At 41.3% G+C, this 21,227-nt stretch overlaps 1 protein-coding gene across 3 annotated transcripts in view; it reads left to right on the plus strand.

The window, feature by feature from the left end:
* NBAS (NBAS subunit of NRZ tethering complex) overlaps positions 1-21,227 on the plus strand; it is a 1,903,611-nt gene that overhangs the window by 180,230 nt on the left and 1,702,154 nt on the right. For all 3 annotated transcript variants that reach the window (XM_053709663.1, XM_053709664.1, XM_053709665.1), the window contains exon 9: positions 15,462-15,560. In XM_053709663.1, the coding sequence (XP_053565638.1) occupies positions 15,462-15,560 (99 nt within the window). The remainder of the gene's footprint in view (positions 1-15,461; positions 15,561-21,227) is intronic.

Consider the following 21,227-nt stretch of genomic DNA (forward strand, 5'->3'; position numbering starts at 1 on the left):
TGGTTTCACTCCAACTGACTGCTTGGAGATTGAACGCTTGATTTTATCAAAGCGAGGGTTCTCAGATTCTGTCATTGATACTCTTGTTCAGGCCAGAAAGCCTGTAACTAGAAAAATCTACCATAAAATATGGAAAAAATATATCTGTTGGTGTGAATCTAAAGGATTACCATGGAACAAGATAAAAATTCCTAAGATTCTATCCTTTCTTCAAGAAGGTTTGGAGAAAGGATTATCTGCAAGTTCTTTGAAGGGACAGATTTCTGCTTTATCTGTTTTACTTCACAAAAAGCTGGCGGCTGTGCCAGATGTTCAGGCTTTTGTTCAGGCTCTGGTTAGAATCAAGCCTGTTTACAAACCTTTGACTCCTCCTTGGAGTCTCAATTTAGTTCTTTCAGTTCTTCAGGGGGTTCCGTTTGAGCCCCTACATTCCGTTGATATCAAGTTATTATCTTGGAAAGTTTTGTTTTTGGTTGCAATTTCTTCTGCTAGAAGAGTTTCAGAGTTATCTGCTCTGCAGTGTTCTCCTCCTTATCTGGTGTTCCATGCAGATAAGGTGGTTTTGCGTACTAAACCTGGTTTTCTTCCGAAAGTTGTTTCTAACAAAAACATTAACCAGGAGATAGTCGTGCCTTCTTTGTGTCCGAATCCAGTTTCAAAGAAGGAACGTTTGTTGCACAATTTGGATGTAGTTCGTGCTCTAAAATTCTATTTAGATGCTACAAAGGATTTCAGACAAACATCTTCCTTGTTTGTTGTTTATTCTGGTAAAAGGAGAGGTCAAAAAGCAACTTCTACCTCTCTATCTTTTTGGCTTAAAAGCATCATCAGATTGGCTTATGAGACTGCCGGACGGCAGCCTCCTGAAAGAATCACAGCTCATTCCGCGACTTGGTCTTCACTGCACACTTTTACCAAATTTTACAAATTTGATACTTTTGCTTCTTCTGAGGCTATTTTTGGGAGAAAGGTTTTGCAAACCGTGGTGCCTTCCATCTAGGTGACCTGATTTGCTCCCTCCCATCATCCGTGTCCTAAAGCTTTGGTATTGGTTCCCACAAGTAAGGATAACGCCGTGGACCGGACACACCTATGTTGGAGAAAACAGAATTTATGGTTACCTGATAAATTACTTTCTCCAACGGTGTGTCCGGTCCACGGCCCGCCCTGGTTTTTTAATCAGGTCTGATGATTTATTTTCTTTAACTACAGTCACCACGGTATCATATGATTTCTCCTATGCAAATATTCCTCCTTTACGTCGGTCGAATGACTGGGGAAGGCGGAGCCTAGGAGGGATCATGTGACCAGCTTTGCTGGGCTCTTTGCCATTTCCTGTTGGGGAAGAGAATATCCCACAAGTAAGGATGACGCCGTGGACCGGACACACCGTTGGAGAAAGTAATTTATCAGGTAAACATAAATTCTGTTTTTAGTACTGGCAGACTTACTGCCAGTACTTAAGATGGCGGGGACAATTGTGGGGTGGGGGAGGGAAGAGAGCTGTTTGGGAGGGATCTGGGGGTGTGATGTGTCATGTGGGAGATTGATACCTACACTAAAGCTAAAATTAACCCTGCAAGCTCCCTAAAAGCTCCCTAATTAACCCCTTCACTGCTGGGCATTATACACGTATGGTGCGCAGCGGCATTTAGCTGCCTTCTAATTACCAAAAAGCAAAGCCAAAGCCATATATGTCTGCTATTTCTGAACAAAGGGGATCCCAGAGAAGCTTTTACAACCATTTATGCCACAATTGCACAAGCTGTTTGTAAATAATTTTAGTGAGAAACCTAAAATTGGGAAAATTTTACGTTTTATTTTTATTTGTTCGCATTTGGCGGTGAAATGGTAGCATGAAATATACCAAAATGGGCCTAGATCAATACTTTGGGTTGTCTACTACACTACACTAAAGCTAAAATTAAAACTACAAGCTCCCTACATGCTCCCTAATTAACCCCTTCACTGCTGGGCATAATACACGTGTGGTGCGCAGCGGCATTTAGCGGCCTTCTAAATACCAAAAAGCGATGCCAAAGCCATATATGTCTGCTATTTTTGAACAAAGGGGATCCCAGAGAAACATTTACAACCATGTATGCCATAATTGCACAAGTTGTTTGTAAATAATTTCAATGAGAATCCTAAAGTTTTTGAAAACATTTGTGAAAAAGTGAACATTTTTTTTTTATTTGATCGCATTTTGTAGTGAAATGGTGGCATGAAATATACCAAAATGTGCCTAGATCAATACTTTGGGATGTCTTCTAAAAAAATATATATACATGTCAAGGGATATTCAGAGATTCCAGACAGATATCAGTGTCCCAATGTAACTAGCGCTAATTTTGAAAAAAAAGTGGTTTGGAAATAGCAAAGTGCTACTTGTATTTATTGCCCTATAACTTGCAAAAAAAGCAAAGAACATGTAAACATTGGGTATTTCTAAACTCAGGACAAAATTTAGAAACTATTTAGCATGGGTGTTTTTTGGTGGTTGTAGATGTGTAACAGATTTTGGGGGTCAAAGTTAGAAAAACTGCGTTTTTTTCCATTTTTTCCTCATATTTTATAATTTTTTTTATAGTAAATTATAAGATATGATGAAAATAATGGTATCTTTAGAAAGCCCATTTAATGGCGAGAAAAACGGTATATAATATGCGTGGGTACAGTAAATGAGTATGAGGAAAATTACAGCTAAACACAAACACTGCAGAAATGTAAAAATAGCCTTGGTCCCAAACGGACAGAAAGTGGAAAAGTGCTGTGGTCATTAAGGGGTTAATATACAGTGTTATTGTTAAAGGGATATGAAGCAGTACTCCTTTAGTAAAAACTAATATATTAAATCAAAGTAAACTTAAAAAGAAACAGATTAAGTAAAAAACAAACCGCAAACAACTTGTTCATGTAAAATAAGCGCTTAGAAATTCTCAGTGCAGCTATTGCCCTCGGGGAGATAAAAGAGCAGACATCTTTTGAACTTATTGCATTCTGCCTCCTCTGAGCATGAGCAAAACAGACTTACTGTCTCCCTAGCATTATCTGAATAGTAAACCAGCTCTAGTTACTCTAGAAGATTTATGCAATCAAGCTAGATAAGCTTCCTGTAGAAACAGGAAGTAATGTACCCTGCACAAACGAAGTAAAAAAAAAAAAAAAGAGTTAAAATCCTTTTAAAATGATGAATAATACGTATTGCAATGATTTCTATTAAGTATAAGCCATTGCTTAGTGCCTTTTTTATTACAACAGGAAAACAGAAATATGTTTTTTTATTAGAATAATATTAATGTAGTTATATTGCAAGATGTATATTAATTGTCTGTGAAAGGTTGACTTATTTTTGGGTATATATGAATGGTTGATATATTTCCTTCATGGAAGGGGTTAAATATTTTTTCTTTCAAAAGTTAAATTTTTAACTAAATAATTGCTGACAGTTGGTGTATCCTTGTTTTATTTATAGGTGGCCTTGTTAGATAAGTGTGGACAGGGCAGCTATAATAATTTGTGAAAGATTCACATGAATAATAAACAAACATACACAACATACACGGCCAAATGTATGTGGACACCCCTAGTCCAGGTGTTTCACCCACACCCATTGCTAACAGATGCTTAAAATCCAGCACATAGCTATTAAATCTCCATAGACAAACATTGGCAGCACAATGGGTTGTACTGAAGAGCTCTGTGACTTAAAACGTGGCATTGTCATAGGATTCCACTAGTGTCACAAATCTGTTTGTGGAATTTCTGCCTTTCTAGATCTGCACCGGTGAGCTGCAAGTGCTATTGTGAATTGGAAGGATCTATGGGTAACAACTGCCCAGCCACAAAATGGTAGACTATGCAAACGCGTAGGACAGGGCCACTTAGTGTAGAAGTGAGTAGTGTGTAAAAATCATGTTGCATTACTTACTACAGAGTTCCAAACTGCCTCTGGAAGCAACATCAGCACAACAACTGTGTGTTCTTGCAATGGGTTTTCCTGGCTTAGCAGATGTTCACAAGCCTCACATGCAACGTGTTCAATGCCAAGCATATGCTGGAGTGGTGTTAACACCACTGAGCATTGGAAACATGTTCTCTGGAGTGATGAATCATGCTTCACTATCGGGCAGTCTGATGAAAGAAACTGGATCTGGCAGATGCAAGGAGAAAATGCTACCTTCTTGAATGCATAGTTCCTTCTGTAAAGTTGGTCTGAAGCTGTTTTTCATGGTTTGGGCTTAGTTGCAATGAAGGTTCTTCTTAATGCTACAGCATACATTTTAGACAATTGGATGCTTCCAACTTTGTGGCTATTGTTTGGGAAGGACCTTTCCTGTGCCAGCATGCCCATGTGCACCGAGTGAGGTTTATGAAAATATGATTTAATGTGTTTTGTATGAAGGGATTCAAGTGGCCTGCACAAAGCCCTCACCTCAACCCCACTGCACACCTTTGGAATGAATTGGAACGTCGATTGCGAGCCAGACCAACATTGGTGCCCAGTCACAAATGCTATTTTGGCTAAATGGGCACAAATTCCCACTGACATACTCCTAAATCTTGCAGAAAGCCTTCCCAAAAGAGTATCAGTTGTTATAGCTGCAAAGTTGGGGCCAACTCCATATTAATGCCCTTGGTTTTGGAATGGGATGTTCAACAAGCTCATATAGGTGTGATTGTCAGATGTCTATGCAGTCCTCGTTTTTTCCTTTTATGACAGTAGCTGTGTGTTTAACCCTTTTGTAGTAGTTAAACACGTATGTTAGCAATATTACAGTAAGAAACGTATCTAACAAATTAGACCATTTCTCTTGTTAAGTGTATCCAGTCCACGGATCATCCATTACTTGTGGGATATTCTCCTTCCCAACAGGAAGTTGCAAGAGGATCACCCACAGCAGAGCTGCTATATAGCTCCTCCCCTCACTGCCATATCCAGTCATTCTCTTGCAACTCTCAACAAAGATGGACGTAGTAAGAGGAGAGTGGTGTATTATAGTTAGTTTTTTAACTTCAATCAAAAGTTTGTTATTTTTAAATGGTACCGGAGTGTACTGTTTCATCTCAGGCAGCATTAGAAGAAGAATCTGCCAGTGATTTCTATGATCTTAGCAGAAGTAACTAAGATCCTTTGCTGTTCTCACATATTCTGAGGAGTGAGGTAACTTCAGAGGGGGAATAGCGTGCAGGTTTTCCTGTAATAAGGTATGTGCAGTTAACATATTTCTAGGGATGGAATTTGCTAGAAAAATGCTGCTGATACCGGATTAATGTAAGTTAAGCCTTAAATGCAGTGATAGTGACTGGTATCAGGCTTATTAACAGAGATACATACTCTTATAAAAGTGTAATATAAAACATTTGCTATCATGTTAATCGTTTTTATATATGTTTGGTGACAAAACTTATTGGGGCCTAGTTTTTTTTTCCACATGGCTGGCTTGATTTTTGCCTAGTAACAGGCTTTCCACTGTTGCAATATGAGTGGGAAGGGCCTATTTTAGTGTTTTTCTGTGCAGCTAAAAATACTGACAGAGACATTCAGCTTCCCTCTGCATGATACAGGACATCTCTGAAGGGCTCAAAAGGCTTCAAAGTCGTGTTTGAGGAGGGTAACAATCACAGTAGACTGTGGCAGTTGTTGTGAATGTGTTTAAAAAACGTTTTTGTCATTTATTATTCTGTTTTTGTTATTAAGGGGTTAATCATCCATTTGCAAGTGGGTGCAATGCTCTGCTGACTTGTTACATACACTGTAAAAATTTTGTTGGTGTAACTGCCTTTTTTCACTGTTATTTCAAATTTTTTCAAAATTTGTTTCTCTTAGAGGCACAGTAACGTTTTTTTATATTGCTTGTTAACTTGCTTTAAAGTGTTTTCCAAGCTTGCTAGTCTCATTGCTAGTCTGTACAAACATGTCTGAAACAGAGGATACTTGTTCATAATGTTTAAAAGCCATGGTGGAGCCCCATAGGAGAATGTGTACTAAATGTATTGATTTCACCTTAAACAGTAAAGATCAGTCTTTATCTATAAAAGAATTGTCACCAGAGGGGTCTGTCGAGGGGGAAGTTATGCCGACTAACTCTCCCCACGTGTCGGGCCCTTCGCCTCCCGCTCAAGGGACGCACGCTAATATGGCGCCAAGTACATCAGGGACGCCCATAGCGATTACTTTGCAAGACATGGCTGCAATCATGAATAATACCCTGTCAGAGGTATTATCCAGATTGCCTGAATTGAGGGGCAAGCGCGATAGCTCTGGGGTTAGACGAGATACAGAGCGCGTAGATGCTGTAAGAGCCATGTCTGATACTGCGTCACAATATGCAGAACCTGAGGACAGAGAACTTCAGTCTGTGGGTGACGTCTCTGAATCGGGGAGACCTGATTCAGAGATTTCTAATTTTAAATTTAAGCTTGAGAACCTCCGTGTATTGCTTGGGGAGGTATTAGCTGCTCTGAATGACTGTGACACAATTGCAGTGCCAGAGAAATTGTGTAGGCTGGATAAATACTATGCAGTGCCGGTGAGTACTGATGTTTTTCCAATACCTAAAAGGCTTACAGAAATTATTAGTAAGGAGTGGGATAGGCCCGGTGTGCCCTTTTCCCCACCTCCTATATTTAGAAATTTTTTTCCAATAGATGCCACTACACGGGACTTATGGCAGACTGTCCCTAAGGTGGAGGGAGCAGTTTCTACTTTAGCAAAGCGTACCACTATCCCGGTTGAGGACAGTTGTGTTTTTTCACATCCAATGGATAAAAAATTAGAGGGTTACCTTAAGAAAATGTTTATTCAACAAGGTTTTATTTTACAGCCCAATGCATGCATTGCGCCTGTCACTGCTGCGGCGGCATTCTGGTTTGAGGCCCTGGAAGAGGCCATCCATACAGCTCCATTGACTGAAATTGTTGACAAGCTTAGAACTCTTAAGCTAGCTAACTCATTTGTTTCTGATGCCATTGTTCATTTGACTAAACTAACGACTAAGAATTCCGGATTCGCCATCCAGGCGCGTAGGGCGCTATGGCTCAAATCCTGGTCAGCTGATGTGACTTCAAAGTCTAAATTGCTCAACATTCCTTTCAAGGGGCAGACCTTATTTGGGCCTGGTTTGAAAGAAATTATTGCTGACATTACTGGAGGTAAGGGTCATACCCTTCCTCAGGACAGGGCCAAATCAAAGGCCAAACAGTCTAATTTTCATGCCTTTCGAAATTTCAAGGCAGGTGCAGCATCAACCTCCTCTGCTTCAAAACAAGAGGGAACTTTTGCTCAAACATGCAGGCCTGGAAACCTAACCAGTCCTGGAACAAGGGCAAGCAGGCCAGAAAGCCTGCTGCTGCCTCTAAGACAGCATGAAGGAGGGGCCCCCTATCCGACAACGGATCTAGTAGGGGGCAGACTCTCTCTCTTCGTCCAGGCGTGGGCAAGAGATGTTCAGGATCCCTGGGCGTTGGAGATCATATCTCAGGGATATCTTCTGGACTTCAAAGCTTCTCCTCCACAAGGGAGATTTCACCTTTCAAGATTATCTGCAAACCAGATAAAGAAAGAGGCATTCCTAAGCTGCGTACAAGATCTCCTTGTAATGGGAGTGATCCATCCAGTTCCGTGGACGGAACAAGGACAGGGGTTTTATTCAAATCTGTTTGTGGTTCCCAAAAAAGAGGGAACCTTCAGACCAATTTTGGATTTAAAGATCCTAAACAAAAAAAAAACATTTTACCCATGATTAGGCTGACCATATTGCCGCTTTAAGAAGGAACACATATGAAAAATACATATGTCAGGGTTCTTATACAAAACATTTCTTTAAACAGCCCTGAAAAAAGCCCTGACATATGTATTTTTCATATGTGTCCCTTTTTAAAGCGGCAATATGGTCAGCCTACCCATGATCCAAGAGGGTCAGTACATGACCACAGTGGACTTAAAGGATGCCTACCTTCACATTCCGATTCACAAGAATCATCATCAGTTCCTGAGGTTTGCCTTTCTAGACAGGCATTACCAATTTGTAGCTCTTCCATTCAGGTTGGCTACAGCCCCAAGAATTTTTACAAAGGTTCTGGGCTCACTTCTGGCGGTCCTAAGACCGCGAGGCATAGCGGTGGCTCCTTACCTGGACGATATCCTGATACAGGCGTCAAGCTTTCAAATTGCCAAATCTCATACAGAGATAGTTCTGGCATTCCTGAGGTCGCATGGGTGGAAAGTGAACGAAGAAAAGAGTTCTCTATCTCCTCTCATGAGGGTTTCCTTCCTAGGGACTCTAATAGATTCTGTAGTTATGAAAATTTACGCATGGAGTCCAGGTTATCAAAACTTCTAAATGCTTGTCGTGTTCTTCACTCCATTCCGCGCCCCACGGTGGCTCAGTGCATGGAAGTAATCGCTTAATGGTAGCGGCGATGGACATAGTGCCATTCGCGCGCCTGCATCTCAGACCGCTACAATTATGCATGCTCAGTCAGTGGAATGGGGATTACACAGATTTGTCCCCTCTACTAAACCTGGATCAGGAAACCAGAGATTCTCTTCTCTGGTGGTTATCTCGGGCCCATCTGTCCAAGGGTATGACTTTTCGCAGACCAGATTGGACAATTGTAACAACAGATGCCGGCCTTCTAGGTTGGGGTGCAGTCTGGAACTCCCTGAAGGCTCAGGGTTCATGGACTCAGGAGGAGAAACTCCTCCCAATAAATATTCTGGAGTTAAGAGCAATATTCAATGCTCTTCTGGCTTGGCCTCAGCTAGCAACACTGAGGTTCATCAGATTTCAGTCGGACAACATCACGACTGTGGCTTACATCAACCATCAAGGGGGAACCAGGAGTCCCCTAGCGATGTCAGAAGTCTCCAAGATAATTCGCTGGGCAGAGACTCACTCTTGCCACCTGTCAGCGATCCATATCCCAGGTGTAGAGAACTGGGAGGCGGATTTTCTAAGTCGTCAGACTTTTCATCCGGGGGAATGGGAACTCCATCCGGAGGTGTTTGCTCAATTGGTTCTCCGTTGGGGCAAACCAGAATTGGATCTCATGGCGTCTCGCCAGAACGCCAAGCTTCCTTGTTACGGATCCAGGTCCAGGGACCCAGAAGCAGCACTGATAGATGCTCTAGCAGCGCCTTGGTTCTTCAACCTGGCTTATGTGTTTCCACCGTTTCCTCTGCTCCCTCGTCTGATTGCCAAAATCAAGCAGGAAAGAGCATCAGTGATATTGATAGCGCCTGCGTGGCCACGCAGGACCTGGTATGCAGACCTAGTGGACATGTCATCCTTTCCACCATGGACTCTGCCTCTGAGACAAGACCTTCTAATACAAGGTCCTTTCAATCATCCGAATGTACTTTCTCTGAGACTGACTGCATGGAGATTGAACGCTTGATCCTATCAAAGCGTGGCTTCTCCGAGTCAGTAATTGATACCTTAATACAGGCACGAAAGCCTGTCACCAGGAAAATTTACCACAAGATATGGCGTAAATATCTTCATTGGTGTGAAACCAAGAATTACTCATGGAGTAGGGTGAGTATTTCTAGGATATTGTCCTTCCTCCAAGAGGGTTTGGACAAAGGATTATCAGCTAGTTCTTTAAAGGGACAGATTTCTGATCTGTCTATTCTTTTACACAAGCGTCTGGCAGAAGTTCCAGACGTTCAGGCATTTTGTCAGGCTTTAGTTAGAATTAAGCCTGTGTTTAAACCTGTTGCTCCTCCATGGAGCTTAAACTTGGTTATTAAAGTTCTTCAAGGGGTTCCGTTTGAACCCCTTCATTCTATTGATATCAAACTTCTTTCATGGAAAGTTCTTTTTCTGATGGCTATTTCCTCGGCTCGAAGAGTCTCTGAGTTATCTGCCTTACATTGTGATTCTCCTTATCTGATCTTTCATTCAGATAAAGTTGTTCTGCGTACAAAACCTGGGTTTTTACCTAAGGTGGTTTCTAACAAGAATATCAATCAAGAGATTGTTGTTCCATCATTATGTCCTAATCCTTCTTCAAATAAGGAACGTCTTTTGCATAATCTAGACGTAGTCCGTGCCTTGAAGTTTTACTTACAGGCTACTAAAGATTTTCGCCAAACATCTAACCTGTTTGTCATTTACTCTGGACAGAGGAGAGGTCTGAAGGCCTCGGCAACCTCTCTTTCTTATTGGCTTCGGAGTATTATCCTTTTAGCCTATGAGACTGCTGGACAGCAGCCTCCTGAAAGGATTACAGCTCATTCTACTAGAGCTGTGGCTTCCACCTGGGCCTTTAAAAATGAGGCCTCTGTTGAACAGATTTGCAAGGCTGCAACTTGGTCTTCCCTTCATAATTTTTCCAATTTTTACAAATTTGATACTTTTGCTTCTTCGGAGGCTGTTTTTGGGAGAAAGGTTCTACAGGCAGTGGTTCCTTCCGTTTAAGTTCCTGCCTTGTCCCTCCCATCATCCGTGTACTTTAGCTTTGGTATTGGTATCCCACAAGTAATGGATGATCCGTGGACTGGATACACTTAACAAGAGAAAACATAATTTATGCTTACCTGATAAATGTATTTCTCTTGTAGTGTATCCAGTCCACGGCCCGCCCTGTCCTTTTCAGGCAGGTCTAAAATTTAATTAAACTACAGTCACCACTGCACCCTATGGTTTCTCCTTTCTCGGCTTGTTTCGGTCGAATGACTGGATATGGCAGTGAGGGGAGGAGCTAAATAGCAGCTCTGCTGTGGGTGATCCTCTTGCAACTTCCTGTTGGGAAGGAGAATATCCCACAAGTAATGGATGATCTGTGGACTGGATACACTACAAGAGAAATAAATTTATCAGGTAAGCATAAATTATGTTTTTCTTATTGCATTTTATATCCCTTTAAAAGAAAATTCACACAAACTGAAAGTTGTGTGTAACTGAGCAAAAGGACAGTAGCTCATCAACCCTGTATTTATCAATGTGGTATGAAAAGGACTTGCTGTTGACACGTGCAGTAGGAGGAACAAACTGCAAATTAGGGACCGACATTTGGCAAGATTAGGCATGTGAAGCCTGCCATGTACTCTCTTAATTTTCAGGAATGGAAAATTCACAGTATTCAGACCTAAAGTACAGTAAAAGTGGACTTAATAAATAATGAAAGTATATTGCAAAGTTGTCTTACTATGCATATTTAAGAAATTTGCATAGTAAGAATTCTGTCTCATAGTTTTTACTGTTCCTTTAATGGGACAGTGTACACTTATCAAAGCAATCATTGATTGTATGAAAAATTATCAGAATAAATAAAATATGACTTTGCCATGAAAAGTATATTTAAGTAATCTAAGATATTTTACCATGAACATTTTCGGCTAGATTATGAGTTGTGTGTTAGGGTTAAAAAGCAGCGTTGGGAGGTCCCAACGCTGCTTTTTAACTCCCGCTGGTATTAAGAGTCTTTAAATGACAGGCTCACCACTCACTTTTTTGGTCAGACTCGAAAATACCGCAAATCCACTTACGTCAATTGCGTATCCTATATTTTCAATGGGACTTGCATAACGCCGGTATTACGAGTCTTCCAAAAAGTGAGCGGTACAGCCTCTCCTGTCAAGACTGATACCGCATTTAAAAGTCAGTAGTTAAGAGTTTTTTGGGCTAACGCCATAGTATAAAACTCTTAACTAAAGTGCTAAAAAGTACACTAACACCCATAAACTACCTATTAACCCCTAAACCGAGCCCCCCCCCCCCCCCCACATCGTAAACACTAAAAAAAATTTTTGACCCCTAATCTGCCGAACCGGACATCGCCGCCACTATAAAAAATATATTAACCCCTAAATCGCCACCCTCCCGCATCACAAACAATAGTTAAATTTTATTAACCCCTAATCTGCCGTCCCTAACATCGCCGACACCTACCTACATTTATTAACCCCTAATCTGCCGCTCCCAACGTTGCCGCAACTATATTAAATGTATTAACCCCTAAATCTAAGTCTAACCCTAACACCCCCTAACTTAAATATAATTTAAATAAATCTAAATAAAATTACTACAATTCACTAAATTATTCCTATTTAAAACTAATACTTAGTTAATTGTAGTTATTTTATTTAGATTTATTTAAATTATATTTAAGTTAGGTGGGGTTAGGGTTAGACTTAGGTTTAGGGGTTAATAACTTTATTATAGTGGTGGCGACATTGGGAGCGGCAGATTAGGGGTTAATAAGTGTAGGTTGGGGGCGGCAGATTAGGGGTTAATAAATATACTGCAGATGTCGGCGATGTTGGGAGCATCAGATTAGGGGTTAATAAGTATAATGTAGGTGGCGGAGGTGTCCGGAGCGGCAGATTAGGGGTTAATAATATTATGCAGGTGTTGGGGGCTGCAGATTAGAGGTTAATAAGTGTAAGATTAGGGGTGTTTAGACTCGGGTTCATGTTAGGGTGTTAGGTGTAGACATTAAAAGTATTTCCCCATAGGAATCAATGGGGCTGCGTTAAGAGCTGAACGCTGCTTTTTTGCAGGTGTTAGTTTTTTTTTCAGCCGGCTTTGCCCCATTGATTCCTATGGGGAAATCGTGCATGAGCACGTTTTACCAGCTCACCGCTACCGTAAGCAGCGCTGGTATTGAGGTGAGATGTGGAGCAAAATTTTGCTCTCCGCTCACTTTTCTGCGGCTAACGCCGGGTTTCTAAAAACCCATAATACCGTTGTTGTCTGTAGGTGAGCGGTGAGGGAAAACTGCTCGTTAACCGCACCCCTTTTAACGCAAAACTCGTAATCTAGGTGTTTATTTCTAATGTGTGTGTGTGTGACTGATTAGGACTTCACTTAGAGAAGGGCTGAGCCAACATCTCCAGACACCACAACTCTCTGCCAATCCTATGTGTCTTGGAAAATAGCATTAGGTGCCCACTTATATAAATAGTCCGCATGCGACAATATATGGAAATGCACATGCTAGTTCAGGATAGTCTTATGCAGCTAGGGTTGCCACCTCAGCCATGTTTTCCTGGACACTTTTGAGTTACACATGCTGCAGGGTGTGCAGAGAGGAACATGCACTGCTCACCTGGACAGCACACGAATAGTGAATCTAGACAACACTATTCATGTTCCTCCCTGCACACCTTGCAGCATGTGCCGAGGTGGAACACATGGCCGAGGTGGCAAACCTATATGCAGCTCTCCTGTCGCACACTCTCTCGTTAACAGTCCCGAGGCTGTCTATGGCAGACACTTGGTGACTGTAACTTTGCTTGTTGCCCCTGGTCTTTTTCTACACCCTGGTGTTCTCTCACTCACAGAGATGTCTTTCCACCGTGGGTTCCACACAATCTCTATCTATCTATCTATCTATCTATCTATCTATCTATCTATCTTTCAATCAGTTTATAGACACTTGAAGAACCATATCTTCTGTATGATGATTATCATGGTGGATATATATTACAGCAAGAAAAAGACCTGGGTAGTGGATGTAAATAATGTAGCTTAAAGGGACAGTCTACCCAAAAAAATGTAATTTTAAAAAAGCTAGATAATCCCTTTATTACCCATTCCCCAGATTTACCTAACCAACACAGTTATATTAATATACTTTTTACCTCTGTGATTACCTTGTATCTCAGTGCTATTTACAAACTTGCATTTTAGCCAAGTGCTGCTTCATAAATAACTCCACGGAATTGAGCACAATGTTATCTATATCAGTGATTTGCAACCTTTTTTTTGTCGTGGCACACTTTTTTTACATTAAAAAATCCTGCGGCACACCACCATCCCAAAATTTTACAAAATCACACATTGTAGCCTAATACAGGATATATATACAGTATATATATATACATATACATACACACACACGCTGTACTGTGCTGTCATGCCATGCCTCCTACAAACTATACATGACATATTGACATTCTTTCACAAACAATCATAATGATTGTCTGTGAATGAATGTCAATGTCATGGTTGGAAATGATGCCTGATGAGCCTGTCACATACCTCCCAATATTTCAAAATTTGAAAGAGGGACACCCCTCACTGTTGTCAGTCTGCCGTGGCACACCTGAGGATCTCTCACGGCACACTGGTTGAAAAACACTGATCTATATGACACACATGAGCTAGTACTGTCTAGCTGTGAAAAGCTAATAAAAAAGCATGTGATTAAGGGACTGTCTGTAGTGGCTTAGAAACAGTCAGAAATTTAGAGGTTTAAATGTTATAAAGTATATTAACCTTTTAACGCCGTTATGCCGTTCTATTCCGTCATATTTACACTGGGCTTTAAAGCCGTTATGACGGAATAGAACGTCATAACAAACGGCTGTCCTGAAGCCTTCTTTGCTTCAAGGACTTGATCGCGGTCTGGAGGGCGTACCTAGGGTTGTAGGGACGCCCCCCAGATGCGATCCAATAATTGAAATCTCGCGATCGTATGCACGATCGCGTAGTTTCAATTTGTCTACATCGGAACAGGTGTTCCGATGTAGGCACTTTAACCCTGTCACGAAAGGGTTAATATAACAATGTTTGTTTTTCAAAGCTGGGGAATGGGTAGTAAAGGCATTATCTAACTTTTTAAACAATAAATAAACAAAAAAAAAACAATTAGCCTGTCCTTTTAAGCTTCATGGTTATGAATATACATAATATAATTAAGAGACCTATTTTAGAGGTTTATCTAATACAGTGATTTACCTGGGTATCGATTAACATACGATCGCGTAGTTTCAATTTGTCTACATCGGAACAGGTGTTCCGATGTAGGCACTTTAACCCTGTCACGAAAGGGTTAATATAACAATGTTTGTTTTTCAAAGCTGGGGAATGGGTAGTAAAGGCATTATCTAACTTTTTAAACAATAAATAAACAAAAAAAAAACAATTAGCCTGTCCTTTTAAGCTTCATGGTTATGAATATACATAATATAATTAAGAGACCTATTTTAGAGGTTTATCTAATACAGTGATTTACCTGGGTATCGATTAACATATCTTTAGTGACCTGGAGCAGGAAACTTACTGTAAAATAAGTTATCTTATTACTTGTGTTTATTATACTGGTATCCGATTTAGTTTAAATGCCACTGCATGAAGTAAAGTAGGAAAATAAGAAGGTACTTAAAATACTTTGAACATATTCAAATTAAATTCAGCTTGGCAAAGCTGGGAACAAGCAGGTTACAAACGTATCATCTGACAATATAGGGTTGTTTAGGGGCTTTAAACAAACTAACATATTTAAAAAAAATTAATATATATATATATATATAAAAACGAATGCTTTATTGAAGAATTAAATCTGGATGGACTATATTTATTAATGGTGATTTAAGGTACTAACTATAAAACGTTTAGTGTACACTATCCCTTTAAGTATGTCATTTCTGCGCTAGAATATTTCAGTATTTTGTTTTGAATTGGAACTTCTTGCTAAACTAACACTCTTATTTCTTTATTTTTTAGTGTCGGGGCCAAGCAAAGTTATCAGGAGAGCCACAGTTTTAATTTTGGGTACCATTATTCTCAAGGGATTTCCTCTGTTGTTTACCACACTGGACACAGGTAAATTGTACTAACTATACTAACTATTTGTATATATTTTCACACTGACAGCTAATTAAATTCTGCGGCTATTCATCTTATATTATTGTATAGAGACTTTCTAATACCAGTAGCCAAACCCATTTAATTAAATAAATAGAACTAATGTGATGATTCAGCTTATCTACACACCTGTTTGTTGTATTCAGGTCACAGCTTTATATGAAAGGTAATTAGTCAAACTGTTTAACTGTGAATTAGTGCTAGGATTGTCTTGGTCCTGAAACACACTGGATGAGACCTGAGATTCTACATCAGGGGTGTCAAACTGGCGGCCAGCGGGCCTCATGCGGCCCTCAACCTAATTTTGTGCGGCCCACGCCACCTCCATGAAAAATATGAATTATAATATGCTTATTACTTAAAGAGCAAGTGCGCTTACTGTTAGGGATGCACATACATTAAAACATACGTTATTAAAAAGAAAAAGACAGATAAGTGCATAATGATTTCTTTAACACATGCAGTTCATTACTATGGTAGCACTGATTTCCCACATAATTTCTGTCCATTCCTTTCCATCATTTTCTCTTTAACTAAAATCACATACTTTATATATATTTCTATGTATTTATTTTATATTATGTACAACAGGTATGTCTATCACTATTATAAACAGTGGGTCACACGTGGAGCGTGTGTCTCACCTTCTTAAAAGCATTAGAGCGCATTTCCTCAAGCCAGAGTAAGTTAATTAGGAGTTACAGAACACAATGTTTTGAAATCTATACAGTTATAGCAAATGCCACTGCACTGTTTAGCAATGACAAGATATGTAGGTAGTGTGGCCCACGTGAGTTGTACTTGTATGGAAAATGGCCCGCGACTAAAATGAGTTTGACACCCCTGTTCTACATGATCTGTATAAACTCCTGTATATACACCTAAATTACTATACGTCTGTCTATATTCAGTTCTTCTGTTACCATAAAAAGATGTTCTCTATGTCTATCATACTGTGGATTATTTCTCCAACATAGGTGTGTCCGGTCCACGGCGTCATCCTTACTTGTGGGATATTCTCTTCCCCAACAGGAAATGGCAAAGAGCCCAGCAAAGCTGGTCACATGATCCCTCCTAGGCTCCGCCTACCCCAGTCATTCTCTTTGCCGTTGTACAGGCAACATCTCCACGGAGATGGCTTAGAGTTTTTTAGTGTTTAACTGTAGTTTTTATTATTCAATCAAGAGTTTGTTATTTTGAAATAGTGCTGGTATGTACTATTTACTCAGAAACAGAAAAGAGATGAAGATTTCTGTTTGTATGAGGAAAATGATTTTAGCAACCGTCACTAAAATCCATGGCTGTTCCACACAGGACTGTTGAGAGCAATTAACTTCAGTTGGGGGAACAGTGAGCAGTCTCTTGCTGCTTGAGGTATGACACATTCTAACAAGACGATGTAATGCTGGAAGCTGTCATTTTCCCTCTGGGATCCGGTAAGCCATGTTTATTACGATTGTAAATAAGGGCTTCAAAAAGGGCTTATTAAGACTGTAGACTTTTTTTGGGCTAAATCGATTGATTATTAACACATATTTAGCCTTGAGGAATCATTTTATCTGGGTATTTTGATATAATAATATCGGCAGGCACTGTTTTAGACTCCTTATTCTTTAGGGGCTTTCCCAAAGCATAGGCAGAGCCTCATTTTCGCGCCGGTGTTGCGCACTTGTTTTTGAGAGGCATGGCATGCAGTCGCATGTGAGAGGAGCTCTGATACTTAGAAAAGACTTTATGAAGGCGTCATTTGGTATCGTATTCCCCTTGGGGCTTGGTTGGGTCTCAGCAAAGCAGATACCAGGGTCTGTAAAGGGGTTAAAGTTCAAAACGGCTCCGGTTCCGTTATTTTAAGGGTTAAAGCTTCCAAATTTGATGTGCAATACTTTTAAGGCTTTAAGACACTGTGGTGAAAATTTGGTGAATTTTGAACAATTCCTTCATGTTTTTTCGCATTTGCAGTAATAAAGTGTGTTCAGTTTAAAATTTAAAGTGACAGTAACGGTTTTATTTTAAAACGTTTTTTGTACTTGTTATCAAGTTTATGCCTGTTTAACATGTCTGAACTACCAGATAGACTGTGTTCTGAATGTGGGGAAGCCAGAATTCCTATTCATTTAAATAAATGTGATTTATGTGACAATGACAATGATGCCCAAGATGATTCCTCAAGTGAGGGGAGTAAGCATGGTACTGCATCATTCCCTCCTTCGTCTACACGAGTCTTGCCCACTCAGGAGGCCCCTAGTACATCTAGCGCGCCAATACTCCTTACTATGCAACAATTAACGGCTGTAATGGATAATTCTGTCAAAAACATTTTAGCCAAAATGAACACTTATCAGCGTAAGCGCGACTGCTCTGTTTTAGATACTGAAGAGCATGACGACGCTGATATTAATATTTCTGAAGGGCCCCTAACTCAGTCTGATGGGGCCAGGGAGGTTTTGTCTGAGGGAGAAATTACTGATTCAGGGAACATTTCTCAACAAGCTGAACCTGATGTGATTGCATTTAAATTTAAGTTGGAACATCTCCGCATTCTGCTTAAGGAGGTATTATCCACTCTGGATGATTGTGACAAGTTGGTCATCCCAGAGAAACTATGTAAAATGGACAAGTTCCTAGAGGTGCCGGGGCTCCCAGAAGCTTTTCCTATACCCAAGCGGGTGGCGGACATTGTTAATAAAGAATGGGAAAGGCCCGGTATTCCTTTCGTCCCTCCCCCCATATTTAAAAAATTGTTTCCTATGGTCGACCCCAGAAAGGACTTATGGCAGACAGTGCCCAAGGTCGAGGGAGCGGTTTCCACTTTAAACAAACGCACCACTATACCCATAGAGGATAGTTGTGCTTTCAAAGATCCTATGGATAAAAAATTAGAAGGTTTGCTTAAAAAGATGTTTGTTCAGCAGGGTTACCTTCTACAACCAATTTCATGCATTGTCCCTGTCGCTACAGCCGCATGTTTCTGGTTCGATGAGCTGATAAAGGCGGTCGACAGTGATTCTCCTCCTTATGAGGAGATTATGGACAGAATCAATGCTCTCAAATTGGCTAATTCTTTCACCCTAGACGCCACTTTGCAATTGGCTAGGTTAGCGGCTAAGAATTCTGGGTTTGCTATTGTGGCGCGCAGAGCGCTTTGGTTGAAATCTTGGTCGGCTGATGCGTCTTCCAAGAACAAGCTACTTAACATTCCTTTCAAGGGGAAAACGCTGTTTGGCCCTGACTTGAAAGAGATTATCTCGGATATCACTGGGGGTAAGGGCCACGCCCTTCCTCAGGATCGGCCTTTCAAGGCAAAAAATAAACCTAATTTTCGTCCCTTTCGCAGAAACGGACCAGCCCAAAGTGCTACGTCCTCTAAGCAAGAGGGTAATACTTCTCAAGCCAAGCCAGCTTGGAGACCAATGCAAGGCTGGAACAAGGGAAAGCAGGCCAAGAAACCTGCCACTGCTACCAAGACAGCATGAAATGTTGGCCCCCGATCCGGGACCGGATCTGGTGGGGGGCAGACTCTCTCTCTTCGCTCAGGCTTGGGCAAGAGATGTTCTGGATCCTTGGGCGCTAGAAATAGTCTCCCAAGGTTATCTTCTGGAATTCAAGGGACTTCCCCCAAGGGGGAGGTTCCACAGGTCTCAGTTGTCCTCAGACCACATAAAAAGACAGGCATTCTTACATTGTGTAGAAGACCTGTTAAAAATGGGAGTGATTCATCCCGTTCCATTAAGAGAACAAGGGATGGGGTTCTACTCCAATCTGTTTATAGTTCCCAAAAAAGAGGGAACGTTCAGACCAATCTTAGATCTCAAGATCTTAAACAAGTTTCTCAAGGTTCCATCGTTCAAGATGGAAACCATTCGAACTATTCTTCCTTCCATCCAGGAAGGTCAATTCATGACCACGGTGGATTTAAAGGATGCGTATCTACATATTCCTATCCACAAGGAACATCATCGGTTCCCGAGGTTCGCATTCCTGGACAAACATTACCAGTTCGTGGCGCTTCCTTTCGGATTAGCCACTGCTCCAAGGATTTTCACAAAGGTACTAGGGTCCCTTCTAGCTGTGCTAAGACCAAGGGGCATTGCTGTAGTACCTTACTTGGACGACATTCTGATTCAAGCGTCGTCCCTTCCTCAAGCAAAGGCTCACACGGACATTGTCCTGGCCTTTCTCAGATCTCACGGATGGAAAGTGAACGTGGAAAAGAGTTCTCTATCTCCGTCAACAAGGGTTCCCTTCTTGGGAACAATAATAGACTCCTTAGAAATGAGGATTTTTCTGACAGAGGCCAGAAAAACAAAACTTCTAGACTCTTGTCGGATACTTCATTCCGTTCCTCTTCCTTCCATAGCTCAGTGCATGGAAGTGATCGGGTTGATGGTAGCGGCAATGGACATAGTTCCTTTTGCATGCATTCATCTAAGACCATTACAACTGTGCATGCTCAGTCAGTGGAATGGGGACTATACAGACTTGTCTCCGAAGATACAAGTAAATCAGAGGACCAGAGACTCACTCCGTTGGTGGCTGTCCCTGGACAACCTGTCACGAGGGATGACATTCCGCAGACCAGAGTGGGTCATTGTCACGACCGACGCCAGTCTGATGGGCTGGGGCGCGGTCTGGGGATCCCTGAAAGCTCAGGGTCTTTGGTCTCGGGAAGAATCTCTTCTACCGATAAATATTCTGGAACTGAGAGCGATATTCAATGCTCTCAAGGCTTGGCCTCAGCTAGCGAGGGCCAAGTTCATACGGTTTCAATCAGACAACATGACAACTGTTGCGTACATCAACCATCAGGGGGGAACAAGGAGTTCCCTGGCGATGGAAGAAGTGACCAAAATCATTCTATGGGCGGAGTCTCACTCCTGCCACCTGTCTGCTATCCACATCCCAGGAGTGGAAAATTGGGAAGCGGATTTTCTGAGTCGTCAGACATTGCATCCGGGGGAGTGGGAACTCCATCCGGAAATCTTTGCCCAAGTCACTCAGCTGTGGGGCATTCCAGACATGGATCTGATGGCCTCTCGTCAGAACTTCAAAGTTCCTTGCTACGGGTCCAGATCCAGGGATCCCAAGGCGGCTCTAGTGGATGCATTAGTAGCACCTTGGACCTTCAAACTAGCTTATGTGTTCCCGCCGTTTCCTCTCATCCCCAGGCTGGTAGCCAGGATCAATCAGGAGAGGGCGTCGGTGATCTTGATAGCTCCTGCGTGGCCACGCAGGACTTGGTACGCAGATCTGGTGAATATGTCATCGGCTCCTCCTTGGAAGCTACCTTTGAGACGAGACCTTCTTGTTCAGGGTCCGTTCGAACATCCGAATCTGGTTTCACTCCAGCTGACTGCTTGGAGATTGAACGCTTGATCTTATCGAAGCGAGGATTCTCAGATTCTGTTATCGATACTCTTGTTCAGGCCAGAAAGCCTGTAACTAGAAAGATTTACCACAAAATTTGGAAAAAATATATCTGTTGGTGTGAATCTAAAGGATTCCCTTGGGACAAGGTTAAGATTCCTAGGATTCTATCCTTCCTTCAAGAAGGATTGGAAAAAGGATTATCTGCAAGTTCCCTGAAGGGACAGATTTCTGCCTTGTCTGTGTTACTTCACAAAAAGC

The sequence above is a fragment of the Bombina bombina genome, chromosome 4, assembly GCF_027579735.1.
Source record: "Bombina bombina isolate aBomBom1 chromosome 4, aBomBom1.pri, whole genome shotgun sequence".
Classification (NCBI taxonomy): Eukaryota; Metazoa; Chordata; class Amphibia; order Anura; family Bombinatoridae; genus Bombina; species Bombina bombina.